This window comes from Amblyomma americanum, chromosome 7 (assembly GCF_052857255.1).
Source record: "Amblyomma americanum isolate KBUSLIRL-KWMA chromosome 7, ASM5285725v1, whole genome shotgun sequence".
Taxonomy (NCBI): domain Eukaryota; kingdom Metazoa; phylum Arthropoda; class Arachnida; order Ixodida; family Ixodidae; genus Amblyomma; species Amblyomma americanum.
Window position 1 is genome coordinate 20,416,698 of NC_135503.1, and position 12,804 is coordinate 20,429,501.

The following is a 12,804-nucleotide window of genomic DNA, read 5'->3' on the forward strand; positions in this document are numbered from 1 at the left end:
AAACGCTGGACATATTTCAGCGACATCACTACACATCCTCCTTCCAACTTCCTAGCCCTCTTTCTTCACTTTCATAAAATGGCAGTTCCAGGCTACGCCTCTTTACACTTCGTAAAGCTACCGTTGCATTATTTTCCTCTCGCGCTCGCAGGGAAACGAGGTTCTGAAACCACTAACCACGACCCTGGCACGGGTGAAAGCGTCACGTCTTTCACGATCCGTCGGTTTGAATTTTCTTCGGACTCCGGCACTCCTGCCGTCTTTCGCCGGTAACCGCCTATTACCGGCACGTTTCCAACAAAACAATACTCGGGGTGACACTGCCGAAGACAGATAGAAAGAAAACGAACCTTCTGCACCACCTGTATATGCTTACCCTCGTAATCCATGGCAGGAGCGCACGCAACTCCGGCTGTAATTGCGGGGCAATTTTTCTAGTCGCGAATCTCACTGCCGAAGCTGGCATTTATCCCGCGCCGAAACTGAGGGGAGCCACTCGGAAGGCCGAGTGTGCAGTGCGTGCGTTCTGTGTATTTGCTGCGTCCCCCAAATGCGAGTTCGAGGCCTGTTTGCCTTTCATTAGACGCGTTTAAACAATCTGTCTCTGAAGAAGAGCGCGAAGAAATTTCAGCACCTCGCGGGAGACGCATTTTTCGCGTTGGGCCCACCGACGAAGTATTCTCGGCTTTCGCGAGGAAAAAGAAAAAGAGAGAGGGAAAAAGACAAGTGCCACCCACGGTGGCTTTCGCTCTCTCCGTCTCGTGGACTTGGAATAGCGCTGCCGGCAAGCGTTGCGAATTCTTGAAGAGCGTTTAATTTCGTTTGGGATGCAAGGAAGGGGTTGCTATCAAGCAGAGAGATATACAGACTACAGAGCGGAAATTCTAGCTGCTGATAAGAGAATAGCTCTGTGTCCAACTCTACTCGTAGCCACTGATAAGCGAAAAAGTCCATGTCCGAGAAAAAAGGAAAAACAATTTTGCAGTTGCAGTTGCTTCAGTAACGATGGCAGATGCCGGGGCAAGCAAAAATCTTTTCCTTCCTTTTCACTAATATTTTTTAACAAAACCACTACCACCACCAGTTGCAGTTGCTTCAGGTGGAGTACTCTTATGATGGAGTTAGTACTAACGAATGCGATACCTCCCTGCGTACGGGTGAAGTTCGTCGAACTGAACGCGACGAAAAAACCTGCAATACTGAAAGACGCGCTAGGGATTTTTACCATGGGGAGGGGAGACGTGTACGGCATATCAACGCTATATAAGTATACGCATTGCTTAAGCGATGTACGCAAACAGTGTGACACCAAACAAGGTAGCCGTGTGTATATCACGGGCTTTGGCTCGAAACACGTAACAATCTGTCGCTTGGTGTCATAGCAACCATAACGAAGACGTGAGACAAGAAATCATTGCTACGTGCCTGTGCAATCAAAAGAACACCTTGCGAAAGGGGCAAAGGGGTGGCCCACATTTTCGCACAAGAAATACTGAATATTTTAAACTTCGTTTAGCTCTGTTCACACCGTTTCACGGCACCTGCCGGCTGTCGAAGACGAGATTGTGCAGTCGAGATTTACATACGCGTTTGCTGAAACATGCGGCCGGTTTTCTGAGGCAAGATGCCGAATCTGGTTGCGCATGCCCCCAGGCATGAACGAGCAAACATTAGGTCACTACACGAGGAGGATCCCCCTTTTTTTCTGGTACTGCGTTTTCCCTTTAGGTCCGCTCATTACACTGCACGGCACATGGCATTCTTGAGCGCAAAGATCTCGTGCTACTTTGCAGTGCGCTCCTACTGGGAGGTAGTCATTGATCGTGGGCCGAAAAAAATCTTTCCTAATTTACACTACCCGTTTTGTATATGATCAATGAGGTTTGACGTCCGGAAATGACTCAAGCTATGAGGGACGCCGCAGTGGAGGGCTCCGGATGATTCCGGCCTGACAACCGCACAGCACACAGGCCTCTTCATTTCGCCCCCTTTGAATCCGCTACCTGTGCGCATGCATAGCAGTGACATACTGTTTGCGTTTCCGGCGTTAAAATTTTCCCATGGCTATCTCCGGCCATAGTCAGAAGGTGAGAAGTAATAAAGGTACGTCAGCAAATGAGCTCGACGTGGGACTCTTAATACGAGTATTCATTAGACGGTCGATTAAGTTTCTTTTTTTATTTCTTTCCTCCGCACATCCTAAAATTCATTCATTCATTCATTCATCTCTTAACTCACCTCTATAACTGCATCCTTCGACTGTTCATTCACTCGTTCGTTATCATTTCATTCATTCATTCCTCTCTTCCCTCACCTCTATAACTGCTTCCTTCGACAGTTCATTCACTCGTTCGTTATCATGTCATTCATTCATTCATTCATTCATTCCTCTCTTCCCTCACCTCTATAACTGCTTCCTCCGACAGTTCATTCACTCGTTCGTTATCACATCCTAACTTGGTTTAGTAGTTCACTAATTTCTTGTTTTGGGAGGTTCCTGCATTCACCGAGCAATTCCTCCGTCCGTGCCCATAAACAGCTAGCCGCGACAAGCCGCAGCTGTTGACGTCCGCGTTTTCTCAGTTCCAGCGCTTCCGTACACACACAGCACCCACCTACGCGCGCTAACCGCTCGCCGGGAGGAGAGAGACACGTGCGATCCAGACAGCAGCAGGGCACAGCTGCCACGCGCGTGCGCAGTCGCACCGGCTCCGGGGGGAGAACCACGTCTCGGCCGGATCGTCTCCCTCTGCCAGTTGCGCGCTGGCGGCGGCGGTGAGTGCTGCTCGCGGTTCGCTTCTGCTCGAGGAGCAGAAGGGGGCGTTTCTCTCGGCGGGCTCCCGTTTCTCGAGTTGGCGGGATGAGTAGCACGCGGCTGTCAGTGGCTTCGAAAGGCTGCGCGGATGACGCGGGTGTCCGAGCAAGCACGACACGCTCCTTCTTGGAGATGGAGACGCTATTTGTGTTTGTGCGCGTTCCGAGGTCAATTTTTAACCGCGAGTGAACGCGAGCTCCAGTGCAGACGACGCCGGAAGTGACCAAAGCAAACAGCGAAAAGTGCGCAATATTTTCGTGCTTTTCTTCGTTTTTTCTGATGACATGTGTTGTTTGTCGTAGAGCGTCCCGTGTTTTTCGTCGTGCTTTCGTAAAGTACACCGTTCTACCCTCGAATTTTGCTCGAGTGTTTCGTGGTGATAAGGTGTGTGCGTTTTTGATAGACTGGATGTCGCGTCTTGTCGCGCTGTGAAAGGCTTTTGCTCAGAGTTTCTTGGATATATTGCAGTTGACAGCTCATTTTGTCACTGGGAAGAATCAATTTGTCGCAAAACTGCCTTACCCAACTTAACGTGTATACCCTTTTCCCAGTTTTTACGCATGCCTAGTCTGACTGTATTTTGAGCCATGTTAACACTGCGAGTTGAGCTATAACGTCCGGAAAGTGCAAGAGTGGTGTGAAGTGAACCTTTCTTAGAATCTACGTTCATTACAGGCGCACGCGTGTGACGTAAAAGCATGGATTCGAAAGAACTGTTAATGTTTACTTTCGTTATGCCTCTGTTGCTTCTGCGGTTTCAGGGGTCCGGAATATGGAGTTTCAAGAGACCAGGACTCCGCCATTTCACTTTTTTTCTTCTTTTCTCCGTGGACGCTATGGACCTGGCGGTGACAGGAGAATGGTGATGCTTCAGCGGCCATCGTTTAAGTTCGTTGCTTTTGAGCGTTCGATTACTGGAGCTGGATGCCACAACGGTGTCGTTGCAGATGACTTCGCCCACGAGTAGCCGGCATTTTTCCAGTTCACAAGGTGAAATACTTTAGTGCACATGCAGCGGGCATATAAAAGAGAACACACGGTGAGCACTCAACCAATGACTGCTTGCCTTCTGGAGGAATAATACTCACTAAACATTATCTACTTCGGTGGAAAAATAACGATAGAATTAGTTCGTCTGTGCAAGCCAACTTTCCCTTTAAAATTGAGGCTGCCTGTACTTAGGCTACCACAAGCACCTCTGCCTACGAGGAGGTGCTGATGACGCGGTGGCACTCTCGCGAAGGGTTAGCGCTTGTTGTGCGGTGCAATCATACAGTTCAAGTAAATTTTCGTTTATTATTTACTACACTGGAATTGCCAGATAGTACTTGCACCTGTGGTATCAAACGGTGTTCTTGTTCTGAGGAAAGTTCTGGCTGAACTTATGCTCCGGCAATGAAAATGTACGTTGCGCAATTTGCTATATAAAGCAAAAACAGATTTATATTGAGTTTAATGCAACTGAAGATAGGTAAATTAAACGTAGGCGAGGTGCTGGGAGTAAGCGGTGCTCTTGCGAAAAAGCTTTCAGATTCGTGTATTTCCTGGATAATAAAACGCGTGCCTGGGTTTACTGTCATGGCTCGTAATCAGCCTACCTTGCTCGATAAGTTTCATATGGCAATTTTGAAGGACAAAGATGGTGGGCCTGTTGTGCAAACCATACAAAACAGTGTCGCGTTAATGCGGAGCACGGGAATGTCGGTACTAAGACTTAGCATGTCCAACGGGCATCCCGATATGGAGGTTTCTGCATGAAGTTTTATTTTTTCTCGCCCGCAGTGATGGTGAACCACTGGACACGGCTGGCATCCTTCTTAATGGACCGAAATGAGCCTGCACCACATTTCCTACGTCTGAGGTGGTGAAGCCACCTCGCATCTTCGAAAAGAGGAAAAACAAAGGAAACACCACGTCGCTGAAAAAGGCGCCAGCATGCATTGACTGCTCCAGAGACTGCTCATGTGAACTCGAGTGCACCGATTTCTTCTGAAAGAATCATCAGAGGAAAGTGTGCGTTACACTTCTCAGCGTCTCTAGCATGGTATGGTTCAATAGGACATTGCGGAGGCACCAGGCCGCTTTGTCAGCAGTCAAGCTTTGGACTTCACCATGGAACCGCGTGATAGACCCACTGTTGTTGGCTACGCTGCAATTCATTTCGGCGCGTGAGAAAGCTTGTCGCTGATAAGGAGGAGCCGGACAATATGGCATCCGTAGAGACGACGCCAGGACCGATCGCTTCTTCGAGCGTGGCTACTGCCGAATCTCTAACGAGAGCCGGACCATCTGACGAAATAGAGGCGGACGCTGAGAATGACGGTGCAGGGGACAAATGCGACGAGGAAAAGGGTCACGATGCCACTGGTTGCGAGCACAACCGCCCGAAGCACAGATCGGACAGCCGGCCGGAGAGGCCTCCGTCCCGGTCCGAGCCCGCGACTCCCCGGCTGACGAGTGCCGAGCAGCGCGTAGCGGCCACCATCCGGCAGCACTACTACCCGGAGGGCGGCTGGGGCTGGGTGGTGTGCGCCTGCGTGTGCCTCGTCAACGCGCTCAGCTGGGGGCTGCAGCTCAACTACGGCGTCCTCCACTCCGCCGCCGTGCAGCAGTTCGGAGAGGAGCACGCCGACGACGTCCGTGAGTGCTTGCAGTTATTGCACGGGCAGAGTTCGGTGTTGTTGCCCATGTGTTGACCCTTTATGACTTAAATCTATTTACTTCCAGGAACGAAATGAGGACAGGGTGGCGTGAACGAAAAACGAAATTGGTCAGATGTGTTTCATTGTAGAAATGGCGCTAAATGCCTATGCCAATAGGAAGTGTCTTAATGCTGGGTATTTTCGCAGACCGCCATTTGCATTTATGCCGCTACACTCGCATAGCTCCACGGGTAAGATGTAGTGAATCTCTCGTGACATCATTAGTAACGTCTTTGTGTTCGGTCCAATCACTGATTGGCATTCTGGCGAACCAGCTTGGCGCGTTGTCATGACGTCATGCATGAAGTCATTCCATTCTGACCAGTCATCGTGGCGCGTCGCATTTGGAGTGTTACGCAAACGACACCAGCACTGTATTAGCGGGAATCATGGCCTTAACAGCTGTCGCTGTACAAAAGGGGAAGGCTGCATCTGAGGCAGAAATAATTGCTAAGATCAGCTATCGCTGTTTTCGTTCAAAAGCTACCACGCATATCTTTGTTCTCCCTGAATCAATATAAATATTCCTGTACCCGCTCTCTCTTAGTACTTACGCGTCGTTATTTCATTTCTTCTGTGATAGCGTACTTAATAACACACAGTGACGACAAGTGGCCTATTAACAGAGGCTCAATTCACCGCTGTCTAGAATCACTCACTAGCTGTGGTGCAAATGCAAACATCCTTCTATTTTAGGGGTCGTTGCAAAAGTTCACGCCAAGATTACTGAAGCAAGATGCATAGCGATGCCGCTGCCATTTTCTTTTTGCTACTACCTTGTAGGATGAGTTATAATTCCATGCCACAGCGCCCTCTTATAGGCTTTTGAATGAGATGCTTTTGTCACAGGCTATCTTGGCACATTATCATAAAAATGAAATATATTGTTTTGGCACATGCTCGCCTGCTTTTCTGGCTATGCGTCAAATGATTTCTTTTTTTTAAAGTTGAAGCAGACGCAAGGAGCAAGTTTGTCCTACTGAGGCGGCTCACTGGCGAACACTGAACCAAAAGGCAGCGGTTAAGCTGCCGGCGGACGATCTCAAATAAGACATATTGAGCATTTTAAACAGACACACTGAGCATTCTAAATTACAGTCTTGGTTTTTATCTTGCAGTTTTGGTGTCTAAAATTAGCCGTCTCTGGGTGCACGACCCGAAAACGCGATTAGCTGTTTCTCAAGTGAATGACGAAAAACGGCTGGTTTTAAAAAGTTCCCCCGCTCAAATCGTTAGGCGCTGAACTGACCGCGGAAATTTTTCTAGGGTTCGAGTAATGGCGCCAGTTCGTGGGCAGATTTTTGAGCTTGTGGTCGAGCTCTTCTAAAACCGATTAGTGCTTCAGCGGACGCTGAAACAAATTAAGCATTTACGTTGTTGGTGAAAAACATTTCAGGAGGCAGCCGCGGAGGTGGCTGTATCGTTATGGCGCTCGGCTACTGACCCGAAAGACGCGGGTTCGATTCCGGCCGTGGCGGTCGAATTTCGATGGACGTGCAATTCCAGAGGCTTGTGTTCTATACAATGTCAGTGCACTTTGAAGAACGCCAGGTGGTCGAAATTTCCGGAGCCCTTCACTGCGGTGGCTCACGTAGCCTGAGTCCGCGTTGGGACGTTAAACTCCCCAAGACCCTAAACAATCTTTAACAATTAGCGTTAAAAGAATAACGAAGAGAAAAAAGACTGGTAGCGTACCTCCATTAACTCTCTCTTGTTGTTGTTCTAGTTGTTGTTTGCCTATCAAAAGATGGCACATACCCACAATGGGGGATCGGCCAAGAAGGAAGGAAGGAAGGAAGGAAGGCCTCAAACGTTGCTGGCACATACCCACTACGGGGGAGTGGCCAAGACACAGGCGGTTAATTACTGGATACAGGAAATTTTTGACGGGAAAAGCAGTGGAAATAGTATGTAGTCTGATTGATTGGAAGAGGGAAGGAAAGCGATTCAGTTAACTTGGAGATCGAAGACGGGACAATTGCTTAATGTGCATAATAGTACACAATGCCTGTAATGTTGCAATGTCTTACTGACTGAGATCGGGAAAAAAAAAGAAAAAAAATTAGAATGGGAATCGCTGCGTTTCTTGAAGAAAATTTTGCACAGCAGAGCGCACACTCCTGTCGCTTCGTCCAAGCAAAGAAGCGCCAATGGAAAGAACAACCGCGGAAGACACAGGCAAGCCCAGTTGATGAAATGGAATTTGCAAAAGACGCTTCCTCAAATGAGAAAAGCGGCGGCAGAACAGCAGGAAGTGATCCATTGTCTCAGGTTCGGCACAAAAAGGGCACAGTGGGGAAGCTGCCAGTCCAGATCTGTGAAGGTAGAAATTTAGAAGGGGAACCCGGCAACGCAAACGCGTGAAAGAGACCTCTAGTCTGCGTGAGCGCCAGTCTTTGCTACTCCAAGGATGCAGAAGATGCTGATATTCGGGAGATGATGTAAGAGCCGAGGCAGCAAATTCCTTAAATATTGTGTAGCTGCGAAACCTCACCGCAGCTGTATATGCACACGATGGTAGGACAGCAACAATTGGGCCGCTGAGAGAGGCTCTTGCTAAGGAATCTGCAACCTCATTTAAGTGAAAGCCCATGTGACCTGGTACCCAAAGCAACCTTACCGAATTTAGATGCAGCAGAATCAGGAACTTAAAGAGGCGTAATGGCCGAGAGTCAGTGGGTGAGGATAAGGAAGAGCAAATGGACAGAGAGTCTGTCATAACCACGACCTGGGAAACGGTAGATTCTAATTTTCGTAAGGCTAAGATTACTGCTAATAATTCAGCCAGAAAAATTGGAGTGAAGTCAGGAAGACGGAGAGAAAAAGACCAATCCAGTGAAGGTGAAAAAATTCCCACACCTGCCTTTTCGCGATCCTGCGAGGCATCGGTAGCAATAAGAACATGAGAGGGAAAGGACCTTAGGTGGTCCTGCAATAGACCCTGAAGAAGCGGGAAGGGCTGCAGCTTTGCATTCGATGGGAAAATGTCATCGAATTCAATCTGGACAGATGAGGAGTTGTTATATATTTGGCGGACATCAGTGAAATGAATATTTATGTGATCAAGGAGGGACTGCAGTAACATATCTGCGGGGTATGAAATCGAGACCAGGCAGCACCAAAAAAGGCGGAAGGTTGACTAAGAAATATTATACTGGAAGCGTGAAGAGGTGAGCCGCACAATTTTAAAAATGTTTGAACTGTTAAAAGGCGAAACCTAGCTGATAACGAAGGCATTCGCGCCTCAAGGTGCAGAACAGCATTGGCGACATATTTTGAAAGCCCCAGACAAAGGCGCAACGCCTCACGCTCCAAAAGCACAAGAGGGCGAAGTTTATAGGCAGGAGCTCCTGAGAATAAAACACACCCGAACTCCAAAATTGGGCGGACGTACATTTTATAAATCATCAGAAGCGTATGCCTTCTCATGCCTGACCTAGCACTACAAAGCCTGCGCAGGATGCCAATGGCCCGAACTCCTTTTGCAGAAACTTGCTCAATGTGTGGCCGCCAGGAGAGAGTAGAGTCGTATATTACACCGAGATACTTCACCGTCTGAACTTGAGGTATTATGTTATTTCTATAGACCAGGCAGATGTTTACAGGAACAGAAACTGGAAATACTAACAATGCGCATTTCTTCACATTAAGGGACAGATGAATTCTTCCTAGCCAGTTGTCAAGAACATTGAGGTAATTTTGCAGGGTTCGATAAAGAGTGTGAATGTCACCTGCTGATGCAAAAAATGCAATATCGTCGGCGTACACATAAGTTTTCACATTTTGAATGCATGGAATTGAGCTTAGAAAAATGTTAAAAAGAACAGCCAAGAATCTGGTGGCTATTCTTTCTCTCTTCTTCTTCCCCAACTGCTTCTTTTTCTTCTGTTCTTAATCTTTCTCCTCTGCTTCTCCTTTTTTCTTTTCTTCTCTTCCTGACATGGCATATGTCTCATTCTTCTTTGCATCTTCCATCTTCTTCCTCTTTTTTCTTCTCTCTTTCTTCCTCTGCTTCTTTCTCTTCTTTCTTTTATTTCTTCTCGTCTTCTCTTCCCTGGCCTGGCTTGACTTCTGTCTCCTTTCTCTACTGTCTATCTTTTTTTCTCTCTCTTGGCTTGCGGATTTTGACAACTACAGCTGCTACAACGAGCTTCACTTAGACGACCTCTCGAAGGAAGGTCCAAGTAACGGCTCTCGCCGTAAAAAAAGGCAGCAATGCTGAATGAAAAACTACACTTAGCGTGTGCACTGTGAGACATGAAAGAGCCCGGGCGAACGACTGGTCGCGCGCAATTATGCGAACGCGTAACGCCACAAACAATGCACAAAACTCGCCCCAGCCATTATGGGGATGTTTATATATAGGGCCAAAAAAAAGAAGGATATCACAGCTTACCAGCACAAAAACAATGCGAATCCCGTTGCTCTTTTTTTTATTTTGGCTCAGTTGCCCTTCCAGCAAGCGTTGACCCTATTCACAAACCCTTTATACTCTTCCCTCGGTAACTTCATGCGCAAAAAAGAAAAATTTAGTCCTAACTAATACGCCTCATTTATTTCAGAAGCTCTACCGGTGAGGTTACAATAAGAAATAAGATGACTAAAAATGCAGAGCGCAAACTATAAGCAGAAAAGAGTACTGGTGCAGTTTCATTGCTGTCTTTATTCCAGGAGAGCCGTTACGAATGCACTAACACAATGAGAAATTCACACGCTGTTCACAAAATATTACAACCTTGATACGGGCTGAAGCAGTGGTCACATACCTGCATTCTTCAGATCAGATAGCACGAGCCAGTGGTTCGTAATTATGTCGAGCGCTGCAACATCTTGCTTTCTGGCAGGAATACCAGCGCCTTGCGTGCGTTTATCCTTTACTTTTTTTTTAATGGCTCGTTTACGCGGGTATAACCAGACCAGCAACCTTCAGGAATAATCGGACGAAATAGTTAATTCCTTATAGCTTCATGTTTCGTACTGTTTACTGGGAGTCCCTTGGACCTGCAATATGCTTCAAAATCGCAAAAAAAAGTGACGATTAGAAAGTTCAAAGAGGTAGTGGCGGAAACGGGGGTAGTGCGGCAGGCAACTATTGTTCTGACAAGCAACGTAACAGTGATTTCAATGGGAGTGCTGAAAAAGGAAAAGTATTACAGATAAGCTGAGGGAGAAAAAAAAATGAAAGTTTGTGCCTCTGGCATCGAGCCAGTTAGTGACTTTTTTTTTTTTGTAAGGTGTCGTTCTTCCGTATTTTTGCCAAAGCACATGGGACAAAGGCGGCTGACAAGCGAAAGACGATTGGTGGCAGCAGCGCTAACACCGGACGTCTTTGCCATGCAGAGGGAGAATTTGTTCACTGGCGGATCAACAAACCCAAAAGCCAATGAGCAATAAACTCATTGCACCGTGCAATGACTCGGTCACAGGATGCTACCCTTATCTTCTAGCTAGGCTCACATAAATGCACTGGAGCAGCAACAGGCAAAATTAGAGAACAAACAATAGCTGCCTTCGCAGTTGTCTCAGAAGAGAGAGACACGAAAAAATTGCCTCGCTAGTTTGTTTGTTTTTTTTAACTGCAACAGCCTTTGATCCTGTCTTACCTTGAACAGCCGTAAAACAGGGTCAAACTATAAATCCTGCATGACGCGCTTGAAGTTCAAGGTCAAAAACTTGAAGCGCGTCATACAGAATTTCAAACAAAGACCTGACATTACTTTTGAAGCATCCGCAAGTCACAGAAAATATTTGAATTATCTTATTTTGCATGACGGGTTAATCAGAAATGTGTAAGTGACAGTGTAGATAGACCGCAGAGATTGTCTTACACATGGTGTCTCGCAGGAATACGCATATAATTACGGTGAAATAACGAAATCGCTTTCTATCAGAAGAATAGAGTACACATTGGCATCGGCGTCACAGTCGTGCTGAGAGATCTCATCGGAGCACGACCCTGTACTCAAGGCGTAGCGTGAAGAGTAAATTACATCCGCTTTGTTTAAGCTTTGGCGGTGATTTCTGGTAGTGATCAACTTTTGTAGCTACTGCCATGCATCACATGTATCTGACGTCATTTTTATGTTTTCTGTGTGTCCCTAACCATCAGTACAGCTCAAGAATCCCTGTTGGAATTTTGGGCGGTTTTTAGACATAGACCCCTTCCTTTCCGCAAAGCAAATCAGCTGGACCTACGAGCCGAGACGAAAAAATCTCTAATTCTCCTTTGGATTAGCCTGTTCAAGGCTGGTAAAGAGAGCTTTCATTTAGTCGTACTTTATACGGACGCTGCCACCAAATCACCTGACCATCAGCGTGAAGCAACTTTTGGCAGCCAGGACCTTTGCCTTAGAAGTTCATCGTACTTTTCTGCGCCTCGAAATTCGAAGAAAGTTGGTAAAGTCACCATAGTCGACTCTGTTCGCAAGTAAATGTTTCCGTGATTCCGTACATGCATGCTCTTTGCTATCTGTCGTAACCCAAGAAAACAGGACAGCAAACAGTGGTGCAGGTAGTTCTTTTTCCTCCGCAAAAATGAATGAAGGCCACTATGGATGAAGGCCAGCTCTTTTGAGATATCGGACACATTGGGCTCCAAACAGCACTGTCGTCACTTGCAGCCTGCACTGAAGAGCTGTCTTGTTTCAGTCCTTTGTCTTGAGGGCGGATCTATACGGGAAGGCTGGAGTGCTTAACTGAAAAGCTCAAAAAACACCACTGCAACGTTACTTAAGTTTTCTCTTGACACTTGCGTGTGCGTAGCTGTAAGTGGTTGGTTATTTATTCACTGCATGCACAGTTTTAGAGCAGACTTATCGCACCATTTGTTGAGTTTTTTATGGAATTTAGCGATATGCCGGACAATTTTAGATTTAAATTAAAATTTTTACATTTTCTCACATTGTGTACGGGGGTCGAGGTCCTTGTCAGGTGCGCGGACGCCTTTAGCCTGGGCCCCCTCTTAGACTGCGTCTAACGAAACAATAAAGAAAGAAAAACGAACGAAAGAAACAGAAAGAAAGAACGAAACAGAAAGAAAGAAGGAAAGAAAGGAAGAAAGAAAGAAGGAAAGAAAGAAAGAAGGAATGAAAGAAGAAAAGAAAGGAAAAAATAAAAAGAAAGAAAGAAGGAAAGAAAGAAAGAGCTCGGCTGACATGACATTACTTTGACTTGGTAGCTTAGTCATGGAGGCCGCTTTATTTCACAGTGTTCTTGCAAGTGTATAACAAAATTAGTGTCATCAACCAAAACTGTCCATTCATGGGAGAAAGTTGGCATGGTTACTAA

General features: G+C 46.7%; 1 protein-coding gene across 2 annotated transcripts in view; it reads left to right on the forward strand.

Annotated features, from left to right (window-relative positions):
- Positions 1–2,775: 2,775 nt before the first annotated feature.
- LOC144098626 (monocarboxylate transporter 11-like) overlaps positions 2,776–12,804 on the forward strand; it is a 54,275-nt gene continuing 44,246 nt past the window's right edge. The window contains exons 1-2 of one of the 2 annotated variants that reach the window (XM_077631415.1): positions 2,776–3,057; positions 4,598–5,455. In XM_077631415.1, the coding sequence (XP_077487541.1) occupies positions 5,023–5,455 (433 nt within the window). In that variant the 5' untranslated portion in view covers positions 2,776–3,057; positions 4,598–5,022. Of the gene's footprint in view, positions 3,058–3,603; positions 3,806–4,597; positions 5,456–12,804 lie in introns of those variants that run through there. The other variant, XM_077631414.1, reaches the window with a different exon arrangement.